The 25867-nt window shown below is 59.0% G+C and overlaps 6 protein-coding genes across 6 annotated transcripts; all 6 read left to right on the top strand.

Moving 5' to 3' along the window:
* Positions 1 to 123: 123 nt before the first annotated feature.
* Positions 124 to 1953, top strand: LINJ_31_0890 (putative ras-like small GTPases; the record flags this gene model as incomplete). Its single annotated transcript, XM_001467312.1, has 1 exon — positions 124 to 1953. One exon carries the CDS (start codon positions 124 to 126, stop codon positions 1951 to 1953), a length of 1830 nt encoding a protein of 609 aa, XP_001467349.1.
* A 7296-nt stretch (positions 1954 to 9249) lies between these two features.
* Positions 9250 to 10515, top strand: LINJ_31_0880 (hypothetical protein; the record flags this gene model as incomplete). The annotated part of the gene is made up of 1 exon (XM_001467311.1): positions 9250 to 10515. One exon carries the CDS (start codon positions 9250 to 9252, stop codon positions 10513 to 10515), a length of 1266 nt encoding a protein of 421 aa, XP_001467348.1.
* A 4029-nt stretch (positions 10516 to 14544) lies between these two features.
* On the top strand, positions 14545 to 15249 carry LINJ_31_0870 (lipase precursor-like protein; the record flags this gene model as incomplete). The annotated part of the gene is made up of 1 exon (XM_001467310.1): positions 14545 to 15249. The coding sequence occupies one exon, from the start codon at positions 14545 to 14547 to the stop codon at positions 15247 to 15249; it is 705 nt and encodes a 234-aa protein (XP_001467347.1).
* A 1683-nt stretch (positions 15250 to 16932) lies between these two features.
* LINJ_31_0860 (lipase) lies at positions 16933 to 17859 on the top strand (the record flags this gene model as incomplete). Its single annotated transcript, XM_001467309.1, has 1 exon — positions 16933 to 17859. One exon carries the CDS (start codon positions 16933 to 16935, stop codon positions 17857 to 17859), a length of 927 nt encoding a protein of 308 aa, XP_001467346.1.
* Positions 17860 to 20569: 2710 nt separating this feature from the next.
* Positions 20570 to 21337, top strand: LINJ_31_0850 (conserved hypothetical protein; the record flags this gene model as incomplete). Its single annotated transcript, XM_001467308.1, has 1 exon — positions 20570 to 21337. The coding sequence occupies one exon, from the start codon at positions 20570 to 20572 to the stop codon at positions 21335 to 21337; it is 768 nt and encodes a 255-aa protein (XP_001467345.1).
* A 2330-nt stretch (positions 21338 to 23667) lies between these two features.
* On the top strand, positions 23668 to 25557 carry LINJ_31_0840 (conserved hypothetical protein; the record flags this gene model as incomplete). Its single annotated transcript, XM_001467307.1, has 1 exon — positions 23668 to 25557. The coding sequence occupies one exon, from the start codon at positions 23668 to 23670 to the stop codon at positions 25555 to 25557; it is 1890 nt and encodes a 629-aa protein (XP_001467344.1).
* Between the last annotated feature and the right edge of the window lie 310 nt (positions 25558 to 25867).

Genomic DNA, 25867 nt, shown 5'->3' with positions numbered 1-25867 from the left:
TTACTCCCTCTGCTCTCCTGTTTTCTTCGTTTGTAGGTACATGTAGTGCGGCGCCCTTGCTTCACCGCCTCCTGCTTCATTCTTCAAAATTGTGGAACACCTGGCCGAACACCCACTAACCGCATGAGTTCGATTGGCCAGCATGTTAATATTGGTGACGCAGATGACTACACCTACACTGAAGACCCGGCCGGTCAGCGGGTTAAAGTGCCAGTCTCAAAGGAGTACGTATTCAAGGTGGTCATACTCGGTGACTACAGCGTAGGGAAAACGTCGCTCATCAAGCGGTTGCTTTCTATTCCGGCTTCCTGTGCATCTCCACGACGTCATGAAGATTGCTCTGACATGGACGACAGCGTCGGCGACAGTGATGCCGATGACGTGCTGGCGACGGTGACGCCAACCGTGGGCACCGATTTTTACTCACTCACCCTACCCGATGTCGTCCCCGGTGCGTCCGTGCGACTCCAAATATGGGACACGGCTGGATTGGAGAAGTATGCGGCGAGCTACGAAAGCACGTTGAGAAACGCGTCCTTTGTCATCTGCGTCTTCGATGTGACGAACCCCAGCAGCTTGCACAGTGTGGTGGACCGCCATCTCTCCATCGTGGCGGATCACGTGCCTCACCTCGACCAGAGCGACATCATGGTGGTGGCGAACAAAATAGATATCATCGCCGATGTGTCGACGAACAGCGAAGCGCTCCGCAGTGCGCGAAAACGGGCCCGGCTTCCGGAAAACGCGTTTGTAATCGCCATAGATGAAGACGCTTCTGTGGACACGAACGACAGCAGCCCTGACGTCTTCACAAGCGCTGAGGGTGCTAGCGACAACGCTATCGTGACGGCACGGAAGGTGCAGGAGGAGGTGTTTGATATCTTCACCGACGTCCACTACGCCGAGGTGAGCGCCAAGACGAAGCAGCATCTTCGGGAAATGTTACATGCCGTCTGCTACGCGCTGCTGCGAAACAGCGTCGGTGACAACCCGAACATCCGGGTTCCCGATGGAGCACCGCCGAGTGAGGTGTTCGCGCACACAGTATTGCCACCGCACTCCAGTGCGAAATGTTCGACAGGTGCCAGTGCAGGCACCTTCTCGGCTCCTCAGCTTGACCCGGCCACCAAGACGCCTCCTGCGGCGGTGCCGCGAGACTCGCCAACCACGGGCAGCTTGCAGCCACCACCGAGAACAACTCCCGCGCCCCCTGCCGCCAGCTGGCGTTCTAATGAGGCCACTTCGTTTGACTTGGCGCCGACACACTTCAGTTCGAAGGCGGTTTTCTCTCCGGCGGAAGGATCCGAAGGTGCCATTGGCAAATCGGGAGGTGATGACTCTGCCCCGCGGCATGTAGGCTCCGCTGGCGACAGCCCCGTTGATGGGTCCTCCACACGGCTGCCGACGCCACGAGGGGATCTTGCAAAAGCAGTAGATGCTGGCGGAGTGCACCTTGACCTGACGGCTGGCTCGACGGAGCCGCGGACTGGGCCAGATCCGAAAGAGGATCCCAAGGCGCGAAAGGAGCGAGAGCAGGCAGAGATGAAGGCTGTGCTGAGCCGTGCAGGCGGGAGGAAAGTGAACCCCAATGGCGGCGGTGCCGACACAGGTAGCTTGGCGGCATGGTTGCAGAGTGATGCAGATAGAATGGAAAATGACGTCGCTCTCGGGCTGAAGAAGGCCGGTGATGCGCCGTCTGCCGCTCGCCCAGCGCCTGTCTCCTCTATTCTGGACTCGCACGGAGTTCAGGATCATTGTAAAGGTAATCAGGGCACCCGAGGCCGTGACTCTGACGATGATGACGACGGTGCGCGCATGCAGGTGCAGCTAAAGGAGCGATTTGCTCAGATAGAACACGACATACGCCAGAACGCCGCTGCAGCAAATCAGCGCGCCAAGAAGGCCAAGAAGAAGACTAAAGCGAAGGGAAAGTGCAACTGCTGCGTACTGTGAGCATCACGAGGCGCTGGTTCTGTGTAGACGAGTGAGGGGCGTAGGCGATGGCCTGCCCTGGTTTCCTCCTTTGATCGCTCCTCCCCCTTTATGCCCCTGGATTTCCTGTCTTATTGGTGCGGCGTGCAAGTCTTGGCGTGTGCTGCGTTGCGCGGCGCCGCTCTCCGTCTCGTGACTGTTTCTCCTTGATGTTTTTTTTTGTTTGGTTGGCGCTGCCTTCCTGCTCTTCTTTTTCTCGTCCTCACAAGTTTCCTCTCACCGCCCGTCGCTTGTCCTCCTCGCTCCTTTTCTCCTAGCTCTCCTCGTTGCTGTGTGTGCAGCGAGGCACCAGGACCTTTATGTTCGTTTGCTGAGAGAAGAAAGCCCGATACAGGCCGAGCGACAGCGGACGGGTGACGATGCTAATAGAACCAGCGTCTTGTGGCCCCGTCCAGGCATTCGGCACAGCATCCCCTCTATCGACAGATGTTGGGGGCGCCGCTGGTAGAAAGAAGCAAAGACCCTGCCGATACCCTCGATGGCGGCCTCTCGGCATGAAGGGCATCCGTGAACCACATCCTGTGGTTTGCCGGCTCTGCCTCCAGGAAAACTGTGTGCCTCTCACGCATCCTACTCCATTCCTCTGGCCTCGCTTTTTCTCACGTGTGATACTTGTTTCCTGCCCCTCTTGCTGTCGGGCAACCTTGCGCGCGCAATCGTGCAGCGTTGTCAGGTCCATAACCTCGCCGCTAGCCATGGTCGACTATCCTTTTCCTGGTTAGCACACCACATACGGCGCCTACCCACCCCAGCAGCAGCCCGAGACGGCGTACAGCCACTACGACCAACCCACGCTCAACATGTTCCATCAGGCAGCGCCTCCTCTGCAGCAGCCCCAGACGACCTATGCATACCTACCGGCGCCACAGCCTCCACTGCCGACCACGACAGTGGTTGTGAGTGAGGGCCCCTACGGCTATGAGCAAGGGCTCTTCCCACCGTCGCCGCCGCCGCGTCCGGGACTTCTGGATGTCTTGCTAGACCCAACTCACCATCACCACCATGGCAACCCACCAGGTCCACCTGGCGGGTTTGGTGGTCCCGGCGTCTTTGGCGGTCCTCCAGACGGGCTTGGCAGTTTTGGCGGAGCACCAGGCCGGCCAGGGTGCCAACAACACGGCGGTCTCTGGTAGGTTGGAATTCATAAAACGACAGCGAAGTCCACTTCACCTCGGCGTAAGCGCGCCTGTGACACTCTTAAATCGATGCTGAAACTGCACAACACTATCACTTCTTGGGCCGCACTATTCCTTCCGTTGCCCTTCTCCGAACTATACTGATGACCCACTGTGATGTTTTTATTTTTCTTCCTGTCTCTGTGACTCACGGCCTCTGCATGGGCCGCCTTCGCCGTGTGCCGGTGTTGTATGGATGTCAGTTGCTGTTGCCTCGCACCTGTTCGTTTCCATCGGCACCGTCCTCTTTTTTGTGTGTGTTTCTCTGCTGCGAACATGTTTTTTTTTTCCTGACTGTTGTCCCTGCATACATTGCTTCCGCCGCATCGGGCTTGACGTTCTCGCTAAATTGCCTCCCTCTTGTCCTCTTCTGATCTCCGCCAGCCCACCCACTCGGCTCATCATCTCCGCCGGTGAGTGGGCTACCATGTGGTGACCGTGACGCCACGGAAACTTACCTGATAACTCTGCAGCAAGTGGTGGCATGTGCATCAGGTAGCGCTCTTGCGCATTACGGGTACTTTTTTCCCTAGATATCGACGCGCCAGTGCTGACGGCTCAGTGGCGCTGAGGAGCTGGGCCGGAGCGGCCTCAAAGCCCCTTGGCGACTCGTGCATCTGCCGAGTATCATGGTGTGCCGTGTAGGCACGCCGCTTATTCTTCCATCTCTTTTTTTTTATCTCTCGCCCCGCATCTCTCACGACTGCCCCTTCGTGACCACTTGAAATGCGACCATGCGGCTGAACCCTTTATCCTTGTTCCGTACACGGGAAGGCACCCCTGACAAGACACGAGCCCACCACCTAATGAGCGCCCGGCTATCTCTAGCCCGGTAAGTACACCACCGAGGCTCCCTACCCGTTGACGAACGCTTACAGTCTTCTTTCCAGTGTGGTGGCGTACCCAGCAGCTTGTCTGCTGACAGCGGCTGTAGTCTATTAGGCACCTCCTCCCATCCACGTCAGCCTACGAGCATGGGCAGTTGCCACCTCCGCCAACACCGGTTGTGTTTGGAAACGGCGAATGGCACCCCGGCTACTATCCCCTACCACCGCCGTCGCGTTAGGTTGCCCTGGAGGTGGTCTTTGAAGCGCCGCCATATCGTCACGACGGACGACTGTAAGATAACAGCCTCCACAACTGCTGCGGGAGGGGTGCATGATAAATAGCCACTACTCACACTTGAATTACCGCAGTAGAGAAACGAATGGCCCCATCTACTTCCTGCTGGGCAGTCAAGCGTGTTGAATGAAGGGAGACGTACCGGCGTCCATCTCGGTTCGTGTGCCGCTCCCTCTTTGTGTTTCGTTTCAGTGCAGTCTTCTGTTGCATCGACTTCTCTTTCACAAGGAAGCTCTTTTCCTGTTTGCGGTGCCGAGAGCTCATTTCATTGGCCGCTTGTGGAAACCAGCGGCAGTGCTCTGCCTTTTCACCCCTTTCCCGTGCAGTCACTTCACCCCCTCTCTGCTCACGGCGCTAATTTCCTTTTTTTCTTTCGTTTTGTGTCGTCCGTTTTTTCTTTTCCTTTCGCTCCAGTTCTTTTTGGGGTAGCCTCACAAGCCCATCCTTTCCGTGTCGTGTGACTCGGTGTTTTCCGGCACCATTCCGCTGCTTGCCGTCCTCGCTTGGCTTGCGTGTCCCTCTCAGCCTCACTCCTCCCTGCCCACTCCGTGCGCCGTTGCACCCCTCATCCACGTACGCTCACTCCACCGCGCGCAAGCGAACAAAAATGAGCGCGTACACCACCGCAGCTCGCCTACCTTCGCAGGCATACGGCTCAGCAGTCTTCGCCCAGGACGCACCGCCCTGCCGTCGAGCCGGGGCCGCGCGCCTAGCGGGCTCCTCTCGCCCAGCCTCCGGATGCGCGCAGCCCCAGCGCAGCCCACTGCCCGTCCACACCAACAGTCCGCAGCCAGCACCCAAGGCCAGGCCGCAGGCCCCCGGCGTCCCCACAGAGCAGGCACGCGGCCCTCGTGCCACCACGCCGTGACTGGCACAAAAGAGGCGGGCGAATCACTGACGCAGCAAAAAGTATCTACCGCGTAATGGGATCTACGGACGGAGCGGGTATGAAGAAGAGATACTTAAGTGGTAGTGAGGTAGCGTATAGCGCTCACGAATGGCCATGTGATGTGCGTAGCTGCCGAACCATCTTTAGCGTTAGCAGCTGCCTCTGTAAGTCTGCAGAGGCTACTATGCTGGCTAGTGGTAGTGCAGCCTCGTTGTTCGTCGTCATCGCACTGAGCGTGTTCAATGCCGGCGAACGAATATACGCTCTTCCTACCTCCTCCTCTGTCTGACGGCCTTTTTCCTCTCTGAATCGGGCGTGGCGCTGGCGAATTGAATGAATGCATGGGTATGCAAGGACTGATCAAGCGTTCCACCTGTGTTTGGAGTGGGCCACGCCAGCCGCCATCGTCTTTCGACGCTGCGCGGTCGTCTATCCGTCCACCACGCTCGCTGGCGTACGCTCCATTGTACATAGACAGACAGTCTGCGCCCTCCTTCCTGTCTTATAGCCCTTTGTGTCGTACCCGCCGCCGCTTGGAGGGTTTTCGCCTCCGTCAAATGCGAATCCGCCAGTCCCTGTGCATTAACCGAACCCTCAATACCCACAGTATGGCACAGCCGCCCCGGCCCCCACGGCGCTCCCGTACCTCCACCTCAGCCGTACGGAATACTTCCGCAGCCGTACGGCTCTCCAAGTGCCTATGGCGGTCCTACGGACCGCCTCCCCCGCCGCCACAGCCGCAAGTGATTTACATTCAACAGCCGGCACCTCCACCACCTCTGCCGCAGACCATCATCGTGCAAGGCGGCGGCTGTCAGGGTAAGGAGTACTAATGTCGCCGATGTCGGCGCTACCACCGCCACAGGCACGATTGGCCTTACGGGCTGATGGGGTGTGGAGCGTTGTAGATAACGTGGCGTGAGTGGATAGAGCATGGGTTCACGGAGCCGCAAGCCTCCCTCTCTCTGGCATTCTCTGGTGCGGCGAGAGCCCCTCGTTGTCGCGTCTTTGTCGGTCACCTCCATTGCACGTTGTGCGTTTCTTGCGGGCGTGTCTCCTCTTGTGAGCCCCGGTGGAAGGGCCCAGTGCTACGTACAGATGCCGCTCGCCACCGCAGGCTTTAGGATTGTGTCGTATGCGTGTCGTGTTCCTTCCGCCTTCGCAGTGTCATGGTCAAATACATGAGAGCTCCGTCTTCGGCGTATTTACTCAGCTTTTTTTTTCGAGTTTCCTTCGATGCAGGTGAACCGTTGAAAGCAAGGAGACGCAGTCCGACCGCGACGGCGCTAACCTTCGATGATGCGCAAGGAAGGCGCCGGCGTTGCTGGCCTTTCTGGTGGGTAGGAAGCAATTTTTTCTTTGGAAGCGGTAGAACGAACAACATGACGCCAACGCTCAAGTACCTGCGCGAGCAATCTGAGCCTTTTTCCCACCTCATACGCACACGCATGCGCTGCTGGGTCGCACACGTCTCCCGCGGCTGCTGATTATGGACTAGCTGTTCTTCCCTTCCCTACTGCAGAGACTTTAGCTCGACTGCGACGCTCGTAGCGTACACAAGCCTGCCGCTCTTGCGTGCTTCTGTATACGTCGACCGCCACTGCGGCAGCTCGCCGCAATCCGACCTTCGCCTCTCCGCCAAAATACGTTCTCGTTGCCAGGGCATTCGCACGCCAGCACCAGTGCAGCTGTCAGATTGCTCTACAGGCAAGACAGCGGCCTCCACAGCTTGCCTGAGATCAGTGGGGCGCCTTTACAGAGGGGAAGATTTTCCTCAACGGAGTTAGCTACCAAGGCCCCAATGGGGCCGTGTCGCCTGCCAATACTCCTGCTGCACGCCGAGACAGGGCGCCGGTGCAGAAGCCAGAGACGTGATGGAACGGCAGGGATGCCCAACATTCTTCCGGATATCAGGCCCGCTTGACCTATCGGGAGCTCCCGCCATCAGCTAACGTCAGCATTCAGAAACCTCCACCCCACCTGTCGCCGCCGAAACAGCATTTGGCTCGCCTACGCAGCACACGCTGCACCGTCGGCGATGCGGTGGCACGTACCTCGTCGCGTTGTTCTGCGAGTATCTGCTGTTCCGTTGTCTGCGCCAGCGCGTTGGCTGCATTCCCCTGCACAGCGCACGCCCGCGGTCGGACAGCCTCCCCGCGATGCTTCGACGCATTACGGACACCGCCCCGGTTCACCGACAGGCCCCTGTGCATCCGACAAAACCCGCGCTTGGCAGCGCAGCCCACATCATGCGCCTCCTCCAGCACTTTTGCCTGCCTCGTCTTCGTTTAACTTCGCATCTCTGTTAGCGGCGTCTCCCTGGGCACACACCTCAGCTCAGTGCGTCGTCTCACAGGGGGTAGCGCACCCCACTCTGAGTGTGGTGAGCGATCCAAGCAGCGACCCTCCTCCCCTCTATCCCTCTGCCAAGTGCCGCGTCACTTCTGGCGGCGGCAGGGCCAGGTGCCCAGGCCGCAGAGATGTCAGAGCGGCGCATCGCTGCTGGTGTTGTGCGCGGGAGAGCGCTGCGGCAGTGCACACGCTTGCGCCATCCATGTGATGGGCGGAGCGTCATGCGGACTCGAGTGCATTCCGCGTCCAGCCCTCACACTGCCCACTGGTGGAGGAGCCTGGGCCGCCCCGGAGGGATCGCACCAGGTGGCGGCCGGCGAGGCGGGTGAGTAGAGCTCGAGGCAGGGGCCAAGCTGAGATGAGGGAGCCAGCGCACTGCTGCAACGAGTGTCTGGGGCTGCTTTACACCGCGCGGATGGGCCTGTGACGCGCCGGGTGCAGGGCGGAGTTGCGCCCGTGTTTTGTGGCAGCGGCACGAACGCGTTGCAGCAAATAGAATGCGCATGGCACTCTCCGCGGCACCGTGTAGTTGTGTCGACTGCTCCACTTCACGCACTAGAACACCCATCTTGCTCTACCGAGCACGCTGACAAGCAGCGTATCACGGTCTTCTCGGTAGCAGAAGCGCGCAGCATAACGGGGCGCTTCCACAGCCGCCCCAGTGCATGCACGGCCCATCGCCGATTGGAAATGTGGATACAGGGAGCACACCGTGTGGGAGTGGCGGTTGCTGAGGTGGTGGGACGTGATCCAGAGGGGAACGGGCCGCCAGAGTGCAGAGCGGGGGTGCACTTCCTGACTGGTATGACCAGTACGCGGATGTCTCCGTGGGCCTTGTCCCTTTTCGCGTTTGCCTCGCCAGCTGACCTCTTCAGGTGCGCTGTCTGCTGCGATCCGATCATCTCGGATCGCATACGGCGCACCGTTTCGGGCCGTTTCTCTGGCCCTTGCCCGCTTTCTGTGCTGCTCTTTGCAAACGCAGCGCTCCGTCTCCGTATATATGGATAGATGGGTGTGTGTCCATATATCTACCGATGTCTATCTATGTGTATGCGCCGCCTTTTCTTTTGCGGGCTCGCTTGATCCAGCGCCGGTGCCCGTTTCTCTCGCTCGCTCTCCGCTGTTTGCCTGCCGCCTTGTCCCTTTTTCTCTTTCGCTGCACAGTGACGGCCGCCTTTGCCTCTCCTCGCCTTTCCTTTTGCGCCTCCCTCTGCGTGAAGCCACGCACACGTGATGCTGTCGGCGCTGCTCGCACCCCTTGCCTCGTAATGGGCGGAGCTGCAGGGCTTGCCGGCTTCCTCCGCGGGCTGCACCGGTAGCCGCTACCGTGTCTTGTTTTGCGCCTCTGCGTTCCGCCGCAGAGGTGACCACGCCAGCGAGGCGCATCTGCTGCCGCCATGGATCACTGCCTGCCCCTGTTCCGTGTCCATCTCTCGACTGCCCCTCCCTTCCCCCCCTCCCACGCCCAAAGGCATCCCTCTCTGTCGCCCTCTCATTTTCTCGTTTCAAGAGGAGCCGCGCCTCGCCGACACGTGGCCCCGCGTTCAACACACACGGCGGATCGCCTACTGCCTCTCTCACTGGAACCCCGCGACATCCAGAAGGCCGTCGTCTGCTTTGCCCTCGCTGATTTGCCCTTCTTTCGGCTGCAGCTCTCCCTAGCGCGCGTTCTACTGCAACGCTGACGGTGTACAGCTCGACTTCACCTACTCGCCCATCATGTCGATGCAACAAGACTTCGTTCACCCGCGTCAGATGGATGACATGCGGGCCATTCACGCCGCCATCAACTCCTTCAGCGGTGTCATGACCAAGATGATGATGCTGATGAAGGAGCTTGGGACCACGCTGGAACAGGTGAGCCACGCCTTCGATGCACTCACCTCTCTCAGTTTTACCGATGACGAGGTAAAGCAGTACGTGCACCACTTTGGCGAAGAGGTCATCAGCATGAAGGAGGGCATCGCCTTTTGCCAATACAACAAGCTTGTACATGAGGATGTGCTGCACCCGGTCGAGCAGCTGAAAAAATCGCTGAAGGAGGCGGAGAAGGCGGCGAAGGCGGAGAAGAGCGCCTTTGAGAAGTACAGGAAGGCAAAGCAGTGCGTTGATAAGCAGGAGAAGGCGTTTGCGGAGAGGAGCAAACCCCTGGACACGAGCAAATCTTATCCCACGCACGTGCAGGCGCGGAATAAGGCGCTTGTCTCGCTGCAGAACTGCAGAAATGAATTTGAGGATAGGTTCGCGATGTTGGTGAACGAAGTGGAGAACGTGACGGCGACGGCGCTCAAGCGCTACCTCGAACTCAACGCGGGCTACATGACGTCTGTCGTGGACGCCCTCACCAAGACGGACCCTACCATCGAGGAGGCTGCTGTCCTCCACTGTCAAGAGCAGCAGGAGCACCGGCAGAGCGTTGTCGAGCAGCGCTGCTTGCAGGTGAATTCAGAGCTGAGCATCGTTCATGCCTCACAGGGGTACCGGCTCGACCCGAGCAAGATGAACGGTGGCCTACACGATAGCATCAAGAAGTCCTCGAATAGCTTTCAGGATCAGCACAGAGTGGCGAACACGGTCTCACGGGGCCAACCGCCTCGCGGTCGGATGCCGTCGCCGGCAATGACGGCCGTGGAGGTAGGGGCCCCGTCGCCCCACCGGGGTGCATCAGCAGTGGCAAACCTGAGGACCTTGAAGCCTACCGCGGAAGCAGCGACCGCCACAACGGCCGCCGTCGTTGCCGCGCCTCCATCAGCCGTCGAGGACAACGCTGATGACGAAGACTTCGGCTCTATCTCACAGGTGGGCATCGCTGGCTGGGAGGCACCGCCACTGTACACGTTTGGTCGTGGCCCGCAGTCGGTGGTGTCGTCGGCACCACCGCAGCCCGGCTACATAGCCTCTCACAACGCTGCTCTGACGACCGAATTCATGACTCGCATGGAGGCGAATAGCATCGCAGCCTCTGAGGTGTGTGTCCCTCGCTAGGCGCTGAAGGCCGCGCGTTTGCGAAGAAAGCTGCAGCCCGTGCGACTCACAGGAAAGCGCAGGCTGGCTTTAAATGCACCTCCTTCGATGGCGCAAACTTGCTCTCATTTCGACTGTTTGCTCCATACCTATCTGTGCGCTCGGGGACCCGAACTATACCCGCGCAGGCCCCGCTGGGGAGGGGGAAGTATGGCGCTGCTTCTGATTCCGGTGTGTCGGCGTCAGCCGTTTCTGTTTCGGTTCTTCTCCCTCCATTATCTTTCCCTGCTGAAAGCTCGGCGTCTCGTGGCATGCCCTCATGTCTCTCTCTCTCTTCGCGTCTGTGCTAGTGTTTTGAGCTGAATCCGGTGAACTACTGCCCATGTTGCTTGTCTGCTTTCCATAGGGACTCGGTGCGGTTGTCTTTGCAACAAGGCTCACGGCACCAGTCGAACTCTGCGCTGGGCGGCAACTGCGCCCCATTAGCGCTAGGCCGATCGCCTTCGCGGGGATGAGCACGCGAAGACGCAGCACGTGTGATGTGCGTGTTGCCCTCTCTCTCCTTATGCGGCTCTCTCATTGCCTTCGTCACCCTTCCTTTGTCGTGCCCGTGGCCTTATCCCTCTTGCTCTACATACATCTTGCTCGCCCCTACCTCGACATCACAGCTGCTCGCTGTGATTTAACTGTGACCTCCCGTCCTGTTCCCAGATGGACACACCTGTGCACGAGTGCGGTGCGGCCTACCAGGCCGTGCACTGAACCTCAATCTACCCCTTCGTGACCTCCGTCTACTGCACCGACTCGCTGCCTCTCTTCCTTGCCCGTGCCTCCTCTTTTTCGCCCCTGCCTCCTCAGCCAAGTGATGCCTACGACGGACTCCACGGCCTCGTTGTGACTGCGCCGCTCTCTGTCGTTGTTCGACGTCTGCTTGCCTCCCTTCCTTTTCATTGGAATCGTCGGTCTCTCTCTCAGCGCACGTGTGTGTGTGTTTCGTCTCTCTAGCGCCACCGCGGGCCCGTCCCGTTTTGCTGCGATCCTCGTCGGTCTCTATCCGAAGTCTCACCTCGCCGCCCTGCATCCCTGCGTTGCGCGCTCTCTCTGTTTTTCGTTTCTGTTTCGCTTGCTCATCCGCGATGATGAGAGGACACACACCTCAGCTCAGTGCGTCGTCTCACAGGGGGTAGCGCACCCCACTCTGAGTGTGGTGAGCGATCCAAGCAGCGACCCTCCTCCCCTCTATCCCTCTGCCAAGTGCCGCGTCACTTCTGGCGGCGGCAGGGCCAGGTGCCCAGGCCGCAGAGATGTCAGAGCGGCGCATCGCTGCTGGTGTTGTGCGCGGGAGAGCGCTGCGGCAGTGCACACGCTTGCGCCATCCATGTGATGGGCGGAGCGTCATGCGGACTCGAGTGCATTCCGCGTCCAGCCCTCACACTGCCCACTGGTGGAGGAGCCTGGGCCGCCCCGGAGGGATCGCACCAGGTGGCGGCCGGCGAGGCGGGTGGGTAGAGCTCGAGGCAGGGGCCAAGCTGAGATGAGGGAGCCAGCGCACTGCTGCAACGAGTGTCTGGGGCTGCTTTACACCGCGCGGATGGGCCTGTGACGCGCCGGGTGCAGGGCGGAGTTGCGCCCGTGTTTTGTGGCAGCGGCACGAACGCGTTGCAGCAAATAGAATGCGCATGGCACTCTCCGCGGCACCGTGTAGTTGTGTCGACTGCTCCACTTCACGCACTAGAACACCCATCTTGCTCTACCGAGCACGCTGACAAGCAGCGTATCACGGTCTTCTCGGTCGCTAGAGGGCGGCGGGAAGTTGCCGACCGTCCTGAAGTCTCGTGGTATGTGTGAGTAGGGCATGCGCAAAGCATGTGGTGAAGCCGGGCGACTGGTGCTGCGCGAAGGGCGGAGCAGTTGATCTGCAACGCAGATGACCGGAGAGGGCGTGGAGGAGCAGATATGCGCGTCGTGCTCTCTGCATTTCACGAAGCTCGACTGAGCCTCTGCATGTGGCTTCCTCTTCCCTCTCACTCTCTCCATTTGATGCTCTGTGCATGTGGCGACGCCATCCCTTTTCTGTAGCTGCCACGACTGTACGCGTGCTACATCGCCGGCGCTGCTTTTTTGTGCCTCTCCGCCTCTTTCCGCTGCCGCCTTAGCTCTCGTCCCTCCTCCTTGTGGAGCGTTTTTTTTTCTATTACGGATCTGTGCTATCCGGCGAGGAGCTTGTCTTCTCTCCGGTTGCCATTTCCGGTGTTCTGTCGGTTCAACTCCTCTTCATGCATGGCACTTACTCTGTTCAGAGTTGTTAGCCCTCACGTACCCTTACCGTCACTGGTATCTCCGGACTGTGCGAGTGGTGTAAAGCATAAGGGTGGCATCACCCGCAACGCAATGGACGGCTGTTGCTTCTCTGTTTTGCTTTTCTGCTGTGCGGGGAGGGAGTTGGACTTCTGCTTCGTGAGCGCCCGTCTACACGTGTGCCTCCGAGGCCGTTGCGGCCAGCCAGCGGATTAGCTCTCTGCGTCCATTCCCGCCGCTGTTACTGCTTCTGCGCGCAAGGGTAGTATCTTTTCCATGCAATCCCGTGAATATCCTTCGGCGTTGTTTCTCCTTCAATTCTTTGGAGTGCTCGGCACCGGCGCACACATATACCCGCGCACTGCACAGCGCATTGGTGTGCCGCCTTGCCCCAGCGCAGGACTGGGCGATGGTGCGCTTCGCTCGAGGAAGAGAAATCGAGCACCTCGTCCCTCCTCTTCTCCACGCTCACCCGCAACGATGGGGTTATGCGGAAGGAGCGTCTTTACGGATGCGAGGGAGTGGATGTTGTTGCCGCGCTGTGCGTGGGATGGCCTCTATCCGAGTCCAGATCTTCGCTCGTTCATTTCTTTTTCGTCTGCTTGTCTCCGCGTCATGCCGGTCTGTTTCTTCTCTCAGGCGCTTGTCGAGTTTTCCGCTCATGCCTGCCCTTTTCTCTCTCCGGGTGCGCCGGATACGTCAGATGCGGCGACAGAGGGCAAGCTGGAAACACGACAACGGCCGGCCCTTGCCCTATGCGCCGCGCTCCTCACTCCCACGTCGGCGCTGTAGAGGTGCTGTTCGCTCACGCCCGCCCCCTGTGCCAACGGGGGAGGAGGAGGGCCGCTGCTTCTTGCGCAGGTGGAGCGAGACCGCGGAGGAGAAGGGCGGGGCAGAACTCACGGTCGAGAGCGAGACGATCTGTCATTGTGCGACGGAACGATATTGTGACGAAGCACGAAAACGAAGAAGTGATGATGGGGTGCAGTGCAGTGGGCGCGTTCATCTCGTCGCATCGGCACCACGTGTACGCCATATCGTGCCGCGTGATTGCCGGCTCGCCTACCTGCGGTGCTCCAAGATGCCTCTCTCTCGCGCGCGCTCGCGCCTACTTGGGTTTTCTGGCTTACAGGAAGGATTCGACTTGTCTCACGTCACTCCTGGGCACTTGTATGGAGCCCGCGATCGCAGTACCTCCCCCCATGTCGGGCGATGGTACGAGGCCCTCGTCTCGGAGACCCTTTGTTGTGGGAGTCAGGCGGACTGCGCGACGGACGCCGCAGCCGCGAGCTCGAATCACGGAGCAGCAGTGACAACGGTGTATTCCTGCACTGTTTGGTTGATAGGTCTTCTCGCTACCTTGAAGGCTCACACACCGATGCGCCTGACACTTTCCCGTGCTCTTCTGTACATCTGAGAGGTTTTGTGGCCGCCTCTGCTCTGCCTTCTGGCACCACACACACGCACACCCCAGATAAGTGATCGGCGCTGGCCCCCTCCACAATTGCCTCTTGGCCATTATTCCACCACCGCACACTCGTCAAGGCCGCTTCCCAAACCCTCGCTCGTGCTGTTCGCCGACGCCATCTCGCATCAGGCCTGATGTACCGCGTGCCACCAACACTCCGCGCTGTATGTGGTGTTTGCGCTGTTCTCTGCGTGCAGCTCGCATCAGAAGCCGTGACGCAGAAGCCGTACAGCTTCCATGAGGCATGGCGAGCCCACTTCTTCTCCCGCGCGTCCTACTGCGATATGCGTCGCGTTCAGTCATGGACGTGCAGCTCTGCGTGCGGCAGTGTGGCAGCCTTTGAGCTGACGGCTGTAATGAACCACATCATCACAGGCGCCGGCGGCTTTGTCGGCGTGGACCACGCGACGCAGCAGATTGTGGTCGCCTTCCGCGGCACCGGCAACATTCAGAGTATCTTGGCTGGCATCAATGTGCTGCTGGCGAAGTACGACAAGAGCTCCAGCTGCGGCTCACGGTGCGAGGTGCACAATGGCTTCTACGCCTCCTATATGTCTCTTCGTCAACAGACACGAGACGCTGTGCTGAAGCTGATTCGCAAGGGCCCCACCTACGAGATCCTCGCCACTGGGCACTCGCTCGGTGGGGCCATGGCGTTACTGGCTGCTGCTGACCTGCAAGAGCGGCTCAACAATCTTGAAAGCTCCTCTGACTTGAAGCCGGTGCCCGTGTACACCTTTGGCGCACCACGAGTGGGCAACGCTGCCTTTGCAGAGTGGGTAGACTCCTTGCTGGCGAAGGGAGCCAAGTATCGCATCACCCATGCGGGCGATCCGGTGGTGCTCGTTCCTGCGCGCACGTGGGGCTACGTGCACAGCACCTCGGAAGTGTTCTACAAGACGCGCTCGAATCACAGTTGTGATGTGCAACGACTTGCCAGGTCAGGAGGACTCAAGGTGCACCCTCGCAATGTTCTTTCGTGGGCTTGATGACCACTTGCACTACATGGGAGACACCACGGGGAGCAACGATGAAGCCTCCCTTCCCAGCGCCGCGGTCCGCGATGCACCCACGGTAGCGTGCGTCATCTTCTTGCTTGGAGTTCTGTACAGCCTACTGTGAGGGAGCGTAATCTTTTCGACGTTCAAGCTGAGCGTGCACGTAGTGGAGTTAGCGTTGTCGAGCTCTTGCTTCTCAGCCCTCGAATTCGATGCCCTGACGGGAATGCCTCACCGCGGCGGTGTTGAGCCTTTGTCTCGCCCTCTTGATTTTTCTCTCTCCTTTGTGGGTTCATAAAAGTGTTTCGCATGTGTGCATGTGCGTGTGTGTGTGCCTCACCTTCTCTCCCCCGCCGCCGCCTTCGCTGGCATGTGCAACGTCTCTCTGTGAATGTTTGTTTTATATGGAAATCTTGACCTTGTCTTTTCCTATTTGCTCTTCTTATCGTTCTCCCCCCTCGCGCACGAGCGATGCTTCATGAAATTACATACGTGCCTTAGAATTCGCCTCTTGTGGCACGGCTATCGGCTGCCCAGGCCACATCGCAGATGCGTTAATTCACCACGCGGGAGGGGGGTTCCTTTGTCTCATTCCCCCTCGGCGTGTTCGACTGGGTGGTCATCGCCTGTGAGACACCGTCGAAGCTTTCTTTATTTTGAACTTTCGGGGCCAGCGAGAAACGTTAAAAGTGCCTCGAATCTCGCAATGGTCGCTTCCCTGTGCACACTGTCCTTTTTTTTTCGCTCTCTACTCACTTCCACACATGCCCTTTTCCTGGCACTGTCCACGCCTGAATGTCTCCCGGCATGGTGCTGTGTGCACAGGCCGCGAGGTTCCTCTTTTCTATTGGCAGCTGCTTGTTTTACCTTCCCTCTAACACAGAGAGCTGCTCGCCGTCGCCCTCGCGCAAGAGTGGTGGTGGCGTCGAAGGGCCTTCGCCCGAGGCTCACTGTATCTTCATTCCTTCGTTCTTCAAGCGAGACGAACCACAGGCGCCGAATCAGCCCCTCTTGCGATGCTCCTCGCCCCCCGCCGCCTTCCGGTGGCAGCTCTACTTCTCTTTTCAGCTCGTCGTTGAGTGCGTACAGGCGCGCGTCGTGTGCTACCCCGGTATCTTCTCTCTACTTTTTTTTTTGAGAGGCGCGTACGCCCTTGTCTTGCGGCTGTGGACGCTGTCGTCTCTCTCTCTCTATCCTTCTCTATCACGGAGACATGCATGCACTCGGAAGCAAAGGCAAGGATCGATGCATGCCTCATGCATGGTGACGTCGAGGGCTTCAAGCCAAGGGTGGGGGCCAGCAGATGCGCACTCGAACGCTTGCCCTCCTTGCCGCCTCATGAGGTGCGATTGCGTTTTGCGCTTGCCTTGCGTACTGAGCACCTCGATTTCTCTGAGCCCCGAGATGCATGGCCAGCGCAAAGAAGAGGTCCATTGTGATCACTGCGCGTCCTGCCTTTCTTTCTGCCATCGCCGTCCGTGATAGCGGGCGACTGCCACTTCGGTCCTTCGGCCTCTTCGCTATCCCTCTTTCTCTTCTTCCATCTCTTTCTTTCTTTGCTCTGCTGCGCACGCAGTCGTGCTCTGCTCTGGCTGCTTGCACCCGCCCATGCGCGTGAAGGGTTCGCATTGGAACCCGCCACGCTCCCATCCCGTGTCCTTTGTTTGCTGATTCATGCCGCACTCATCTTGCAGCCGCATCGTCGTCGTGGCGGCTCTGCTTCTCCTGTGCGGGAGCGCACGAGCCGTAGTCCTGTCGCGAGAGTACTCGCAAACCGACGCGAGACGGTCCCTGCAGTACGCAAACGTGACGTACGCTGACATCGATGCCATAGAGAGTTGGAAGTGCGGAGGCAGCTGCAACGCAAACCCGTCGTTCAAGGTGACATCGATTGTGAAGGGCGACGACGCGCACAGTCTGCTTGCCTACGTGGGTGTCGACGACGGCAGCGCGCAAGTGGTCGTGGCGCTTCGTGGCTCTGCGACGCAGCAGGAAAAGCTTATGCGCCGGCCCGCGGAGCCCGTCCTGTACGACATCACATCCGGCTGCGGCCTTGAGTGTCGGGTGCACACCGGCTTCCAAAGAAGCTACTTGGCCGTCCGCCGCACCGTCCGCGCTGCTGTCGTGCGTGACTTGACGATGCATCCCGGTTACAATGTTCTGGTGACGGGCCACTCCGTTGGCGCGGCAGTGGCGCTGCTGGCGGCGGTAGACGTGCAGGCGCATGTGAATCGCATGTTCTTTGTGTCACGGCCGATTGTGTCGCTCTACACGTTTGGCATGCCTCGCGTGGGCAACCGAGCATTTGCGGTGTGGGCAGCTGGCATGCTCTCGCGGGGTTCCCATTTCCGCATCACAAGTCGACATGATCCCGTGCCCCGGATGCCCTCCAGCGGCAGTGCGGACTTTCAGCACGTCCCCTATGAGGTTTACTGCGCCGCTGCTGCGGGCACAAACTGCCGCGTGTGCGAGGACAGCGCCGATGGCGACGACCCGACATGCATCGTGCAAGCATCCAAGGTGGATATGCGGGACCACTTCTTCTACTTTGGGGAGCGTATCTCAGGTGGCGCCGCTGGGGATGCCATGCTGTACCTGTAACCTCTGCAACCTCCTGTCAAAGAGCCTCATGGGTGGGCAGCCTTATTGGTTTTGGTCACTTCCCGCACTTGCCGATGCACCGCCTTGGCAGAACATCCTGTGAGCGCACGTGGGGGTCACTCCTAGATGTATTCCTTCACATCTTTCTTTTCTCGGTTCTTTTTCGCTCCTCTTGGTGCTCTTCGCTACTGTGGGGCAGTGGCGAGTGTCGTGATGAGGGCTTTTACACGAGTCCCAGCCAGTAATCAGCTTCGTGTCTCGTCCTTTCCCTCTATAAGCGTTCGCTCGGCTGTTGGGTTTTTGTTATCCTGAAGTCTTCTTCAGGCAGTCCTCCTCCGTGGTGCGCAGCCCGCGACGCACATACACATAGCAAAATCTTCAGTCACGAGGCGTGGAAGCCGCGCCACTATGGAAAAAGAGGCAGAGAAAACTGAGCGCCGCGGAACAGCGAAGATCAAATTGCTCGCACTGCACGGCCTCCGCGGCGGTAGCGCGGCTTCCTCATGTGTGACCGGTTATCCGCCACGCCGGGACGACCGTCTCCAGCAATGTATATCCTTTACGAAGCGGCCGGCTGCGCGAAAGCCCGGCTTCTCATGCGCCACTCTCTCAAGCACTACTCTTGAGCCTCCCTCGCATTTTTCTCTGTGCCCCTTCCTCCTCTGTCGTCACCTCTGAAAACCTTGCGCATGCACGCGACCCTCGGTAGTCAGGCACATGGCTATTCTCCTGCTGTGCCGCGGCCCTCGATCCTCGCCCTTCCTCACTCTGTAGCACACTACGTGTGCACCCTTCTTGCTGGATGCCGTCTCGCTTCGATTTTCGTTTTTTTTTCGCGCGCAGCCTTCTCCGACTTCCGCGTCTGCGAGCGACTGCTTTTGTGCCGCTCCCGAGGCCAAGAAGTGTCTAGGGACGTCACCCTTGCCTTCGCGTCTCCTCCTCGTCTCCTCGACGCTCCGTCTTCTCCGCGGGGCGTGCTCACTTGCAGCACTGCATTGATTTCGTGTCTTCCCCATCTGCCTTTACTTGCTCGTCCACGGCGACGCTGTCGTCGTCTATCATCTCTCCTGTGGCTTTCCTTTTTCGTTGTGCGGTTCGCGGTCGTGTCTCCCGCACACTCCCCTCCCACCCGACCATCCACCCGCTCCGCCGCGGGCCTCGACCCGATTCACTGCGAAAGTTTCCACATCTTCCCTATGTGGTACAGGAGAGGGCCGCTGAATATCGACAAGAAGAGCTTCGCTGCTACGTGGATAAAGGAGGTCTCATCGCGCCCCTCCTGAGGCTGCACGTGCCCGATGATTGTCCCGCGTCCTGCCGCTCCTGTGATGGTGGCGAGCGAACCTGCGCAAGTTACTCGGACGAACGATGTCTCAACGACTGCGCGATCATGTAGAAGGCAGGCCCAAACCACAGCAGTCTGGCTTTCATCCTCAACGGTCGTGCGGCCGACCGGGCATACCGTGGCGTTACTATCGCGGCGCTGAGCAGGTTCAATGTAGGCCCGTACCTTACTCGCTGGATCATAAACCTCCTGGACGAGCGTCGTGTCTGTGCTCGCTTCGGAAAGAGGGGATCGACGATGGCCAGGCGTGCGTGCGGACCTCCACAAGGATTAGCCCTCGGTCCTCTTTTCCCCATCAGTGCAGTGAGCTCGCTGAGTGTGGAGCTCAACAGAATACCCGGACTGCACCACGCCTCCTCCACTGATGGCCTCGCGTTACTCACGCCCTACGCAGGCAGAGATGTCATGCAGGCCAGACTGCAATTCGCCCTCTCGAGGGTGGTGCGCTGGGCACTGGAGCACTGCGTAGGGCCGAGCGTCTCTGGACGTACACGCTCTTTGCTGCGTGGCACCGCAGCCAGCTACAGCCCTCCGTTGCAAGCACGTACACGGTAGAGGGTCGCCACCTTCGCCTTCTCGGCGTGGACTTTCAGCCCATGCGCCGCTTGCTGGCATGCTGCATAGGTTATCCACGAAACGTATGCAGGGCCCAACTTGCCAGGCAGAGGGCAGTGCGCAGTCACGAGAGCGGCCTCTCCAAGGATCTTCCCCGCTGCTTGCGCATGGCAGTGGCTGGCTAACAGCAGCTCTACGGCGCCGCAGCGTGGTGGAATCATGTAAGTGCTGCGCAAAGGCCCGCCAGCGCTTTCGTGCGACAGCAGCCACAGTCACGGTGGGTACTGCACAGCACGCAGGCAACGGAGCCCACTCATAGAGGCCGATCTCCGGCCCCACACATCCATGGTACACCTGCGCCTTACCCGCTGCTCTCTCTCTTTCTCTCCGAGATCACGCGAGGAGGCTGCCCTGCGCATTTTGTGCAGGGTACGTACCCGCCGGATGGCACTGTTGTCAAAACGCTGTGGCGGCTCGTACACGGGCATGCCAGACATCGATCCCTTCGGATTACTGCACACACACACACACACACACACACCACTCTTATGCGCAGCGGTTGCGTGTACTTCAGCCTATCCCCTCGCTAGCAGGCTGCATCCGGACTCTCCGGACGGGGAATAGCTAGCAGCATACAAGCAACAACTGTCCGGCATCGTGGGGCTCCTTACGAGCTCTGCACAGATGGTGCGCCACAGACAGGCATCGCGTCACGAGCGGCCGCGCTGCTTTGGGTCACCCATACACTCATAGGCAGAGCTTGAAGAGACTGCGCGCCTCCCCTACCTTGCTTTCAGCTTCTCTCGCTGCATGCGAAGCAACGGTGCTGGGATTTTCGCTTCAGCGGCCGGCATTGAAGCCTCAGCGACGCAGTCTGGCCCATCTGTCTTTGACGGGCTGCCGGTGCACCCAAACTCTAAGGAGGGCGAAGCGGGTGCTGACGATGAAAGGGCGCTTTCCATCACAGCGGATTCGTGTGTGCTGTGTGCGGCGGATGCCGCCGGCAGCTTGGCCCCCGCGGTGCCGCTGAAAACCGTGGCGGAGCTAGAAACTGCCGAAGTGCGCGACGGGGATGGGAGGGAGTGTGTGTTGGGGGCCGCCCGGCTTCTGTTGGAGGAGGGCGCCGGTGGTGCCGGTGCGGTGAACCGTGGTTTGCGAGTCAGGGCCTTTCGGCGCTTCAGCGGATCCATCGGGCCGATCCCGTACGTGACCTTCTTGCGCAAGAACATCCAGGACGTCGAATTCGGTCGCGACCCGAATGCCATCTTCTACTCGCTCTTCCAGGACCCGGCGAAGCACATTGACGACATGCAGTGCCTGCGCATGTTTGTGCGGCGCTACCTGGTGCACACGAGCGAGGGCAACAACCCGCGCCAGGTGCCGCTCTATGCATTCCTGTCTGTCCGGTGTGCATGGCCGGATGTGGACCGTGAGCTGGTGAATCGGCTGGTGCATGAGGAGCTTACCGCTCTCGTCAAGGCCGACCGCGCCATCAAGTCGGAGAAGGAGCGAAAACGCGCCCGCGAGGAACCTGTGGCGATGTCGCAGTGGACTTGTCCTCTCCAGAGGGAGTACTAGCGCCCATTTTATCCGGTGCAGTTGCCAAACGGTTATGAGGCGACACCTGCTGTTTTTGTCTGCTTTTTTTCTGTCAGTGGTGTCTTTGCTGTTGATCTGGAGGTGATGCTTGACGTAGTTGGAAACCAGCTCGTGACCGGCACTCGGTAAAACAGATGGGTGACTGCATCCTCTTTACTGTGCTGTGGAGTGGCGGCGGCTGTGTGCGTTGTTCTGCGGTGCGTGTCCACGCGAGTTGCCCTCCGGACCATGTTGAGGAGCTGATGATATGTACCATCGACATTGCTGACGCTGCTGCGTGCATGATCGTCGTTGCAGGGGTAACTGCAGCGCGCCTCCGGGGCACCGGTGCGCGATCCTTCACGGGCATGGTTTCGTAGAAGGATCTCTGTTCTCTATCGAATGTCCGAAGTCCCCAGACTCCTCACGAGCTCTAGGAACGCCTCTGTCGGTGTGCTCTACGACTCTTGCACTGCGTTTACTCTGTACTCGACGGAGTGCTAAGAGCCTATCTGGAACTGCGCTGCGCTGGTGATGGTCACTCTACCTGTGCCTGTGGTCGCTTTCGGATGGCTTGTTTTCGACATCGTGTTTCTCCCTGTGAAAGCGGTGGTGGATATCGGAGTCGGTCATTGGCCACATTGGTGAATTGGATTGGCCCTCTCGCTGATGTGTTGGCGCTAAAGGACGTGGATGAGACTTTTGTCACTGTTGTTGTCTTGTGTGAGGGAGGCAGGCTTTCCGTTTTTGCAGGTGCAGGCAGGGGTCGAGCAAGACGCAAGAGGAAAAGCGCAGATCGGGTGTAGGCCTGTTCCATTGGCTGTGGCTGCCCGATTCGCTTTGGGAAGCTGACATTCCGGGGGCGACGCGGTTCGCGTAGATTTTGTCCGTGAATATGCACCACCTATGTGGTGCAGCAGGCCGCGCCGGGATGGCTGCTTATTTGAATCTTCGCGTCTCTTCGATCATCCTACTTCTCGCCTCGAGGTGGTCGTTGTCTTGAGATGAATGATGCCTGCGCGACGCACACACGAGAGAGAGAGAGAGGAAGGACAAGCAGGCCCCCAACGTCATCGCTCATGTGCGCACCGGCGAGGTGAGTCGCAAGCGAGGCATTGGTCTCTCCTCAGATGTGATTTGCGTAGAGAGTATGTGAGAGGACCTCGTGGTGCTCTTTTCGCTGTTTTCGTCGTGTTGCGGTTCGAGGAAAGGGTGCGTGCTGCGCTGTACCCTTTTGCCCGTCTTCGTAGCCACGGCAGTGCAGACCGATGCGGAGGTGGTTCCTCGTGTGTCTGTCTTCTCTGGTGGGCATGCGTTGCTACGCCCCTCCTCTCTTCTCGCTTTTCATGTCCTTATCACTAACGACTCCCCCCCCCCACACACACACAACCGCCGCACCCTTTATCCTTTTCACGTGAAGACATCGTAGCAACTCGATTGTGATCTTTATATTTCCTTATTGTTTTCCAACGCAATTCTAGACGTTGCGGGAGCAATGTGCAGCGGTAGGCAGCGTCGACTCTCCTCTTCTCCATTCTACGGCCCCCCGACACTGCGGGTGCTACGTGCGCCGCCGACACCTGTGCAGAAACTCCACTCCCTGCAGCTTTATCTGGTCTTTCTCTCTGCTTCCCTTTTGCCGTCATTCTACTTCTCACGTATTTTCTTCTCCGCCTTTATGGCGCGGCCGTTTATGCTTTTCGGCAGCAGGCGCGCTTCGCGCGGCAGCCGTGCGTGTTTCCTTTCCCTCGTGCCTGGCATCGGTTGGTTGCGTTTCTGATAGCATGGTGAACTTCTGCTCGCACAGCTTCGTTTTCACGCTCACCAGCCGGGTGGCCGGCTGTGCAAACTGCGTGCCTCTTATCTTTGAACGCACGGGGTGGGGCAGCACACCTGCGCCGATGTTGGCGCATTAATGGCGCCCTGAGCTCGCCGGGTCTGTTGGAGATGAGCGGTGCCCATTCTGCGTCCTTACCACTGCCCCTGCTTATGGGAAGGCACAAGGACGCACCGCTGCAGAGACTGCTCGCGCGCCAGTGAGATCTGGCGCACCGATGTATCCCCTCCTTTGTGAAATTCATGTGCGTTTCACTGCATGCTGCGCCTTGTTGCGCTACCTCATCGCCTCCGCACTGGCTTAACGCTCTCACGCCTACCCTTTCCCTTCAGTGTTCAGTCTTGCTACTAAGCGCTAGCCACGCATTTGCTATTCTTTTTCTCCGCCGACTCATCACCGACCCGCTCCTGCCCCTCCTGATGAGGTGACGTCTTTGGACGACAGCACGGAAGGATCACGCTCCAACCAACTCCAAGCGTCATCATCGATCCTCATGGAGGAGCATCCCGCTTTTGGAGGCCGTGAACCGACGAGCATTAATGGTTTTCACGATGACGCTCAACGGGAACGGGCCCGTCGGGAGCCAGCAAGCAGGCAGGACATGGGCCTTGAAGAAGACCTGGATCATCGGATCGGCCGTGAGCGGCCTAGCAGAAGCCCCACCTATGATCCAACCGCATCTACCGAAGATCTGGTGCCCCGTATTGTTCTTTGTGAAGACCGCCCCATCGAGAATCTCCCGGTGATGGTATCTCCAGAGCTCAAGCTGATTGGTCGCTGTGTGACCTTCCTCGTGAAACAGACTCTCAATGGCGCAGCGGCCACTTCCTACTACTATATCGGGCTTGTATCTACTGTCACGGCGAGCACTGCGACCTTGATGCACGTCGACCGGTATACGCCTGCCGACTTCAAGGCGTACAAGTCGCGGGAGCAGCGCTTGGCAAACGGTCTAGCCGTCCCTGTAAATACCGGCAGCAGTATCGGTAACAATCGAGGTCGCGAATTCAACGAGGTGTCGATGAGCGCGAACAATCGCCCTCCTTCATCTCTACCTGATGGTGAACTTCGCTCCTACAGCCGAGCCAATGAAGACGAAGTGGCTGCTGCCGAGGATGGGAGTCTCACTAGAGCACGCGGCGCTGGACAACTCATCGACTTGTACGCTTCCGGTAGCTTAGCCCATTCAGCTCCACTGACGACAGAGACGGAGCTGGCCACTGCCATCTCGACGCAGCGGGACAAGGAGCAGCTTCGGGCGCCGTATGCATCACTCGAAGAGAACCAGGAGCAGCCGGAAGCAGGAGGCGCTGCACGGTACAGGCACTTTCGGCGCTTCAGCGGATCCATCGGGCCGATCCCGTACGTCACCTTCTTGCGCAAGAACATCCAGGACGTCGAATTCGGTCGCGACCCGAATGCCATCTTCTACTCGCTCTTCCAGGACCCGGCGAAGCACATTGATGACATGCAGTGCCTGCGCATGTTTGTGCGGCGCTACCTGGTGCACACGAGCGAGGGCAACAACCCGCGCCAGGTGCCGCTCTATGCATTCCTGTCTGTCCGGTGTGCATGGCCGGATGTGGACCGTGAGCTGGTGAATCGGCTGGTGCATGAGGAGCTTACCGCTCTCGTCAAGGCCGACCGCGCCATCAAGTCGGAGAAGGAGCGAAAACGCGCCCGCGAGGAGCGGCAGTTGCAGCGTTATCGCGCGCCTGCCGGCCTCTTCTCCAGTACGGGCATTCTCTATCTCACGAAAATTCCGCAGAGATCCTTCTTTTCGGGTATCGTCACGCTTGTGTTTAGTTTGCTCTTCGCCGTCTACCTTGGCGTGGTTCTTAGCATCACTAGCGACGCCCTTATTGTTAGCTTCGTGAGCAAGTTCATGTTCTCTTTCGTCGCCTCTGTTGTGGTGTGGCCCACCGCTGGCGTGGCGATCATGTTGCACGCCAGCCAGGGTCACATTCCCCTACTGGTCGACCACTTTCGACTTGGTGTGCGCATCGCATTCACTCTGGCGGCTATTGGATGCTGTATGATGACGCTGCTCGTTGTGCTCTGGAAAATGACGAACCAGGCAATGTACGACCTCATGCTTGTGCATCAGAGGGACCAGCTCTGCGCCTTCTACCAGCAGCATACATGTACGGGTTTCTCGGACGCGTGTGGGTCCGACAGAGTCGATCCAAACCTGTGCTCGCTGTGCTCCAACATGCCGGTGACAAACACCAGCTGCTACGCATATCTGTGGGTTGAGGTCGAGAAAGCCCTTGTTCCCCTCGTGTGCTTCACCTGCATCATCCTGATGGCTACTGTGTACGCTGTATATCTGGTTGTAAAGCTGTTTTTGTTTGTAGAGGCCATGATGGGACGGATTGTGTGACCGTGATGCCCTTTGACTGTGCTCTCTCTCTGTCTGTCTGTCTCAGCCCCTTCCCGAGGACTGTGTTTTTCTCGGTGTTCATGTGCTTTTGTTTGTGTTCTCCATCCGTGTAGCCTATCGTGTCGGAGAGAGGGTCGCTTTTGCCGGGTTGTCTGTCTGCCGTTCCGTTTTCTTTTTCTGGTGCGCATACCTTCCACGCGCCTCTCCAGTTCTTCCTCGTCGCCGATCCGCCGCAAAGGTTTCGATGCCTTCGTTTCTTTGTGGTCGGTTTGCCGTATCGTCCCTTGTGTGTCTACTCAGACGAATGCTC

This window comes from Leishmania infantum, chromosome 31, assembly GCF_000002875.2.
Source record: "Leishmania infantum JPCM5 genome chromosome 31".
Taxonomy (NCBI): domain Eukaryota; phylum Euglenozoa; class Kinetoplastea; order Trypanosomatida; family Trypanosomatidae; genus Leishmania; species Leishmania infantum.
This window is presented reverse-complemented; position numbering and strand designations above follow the sequence as displayed.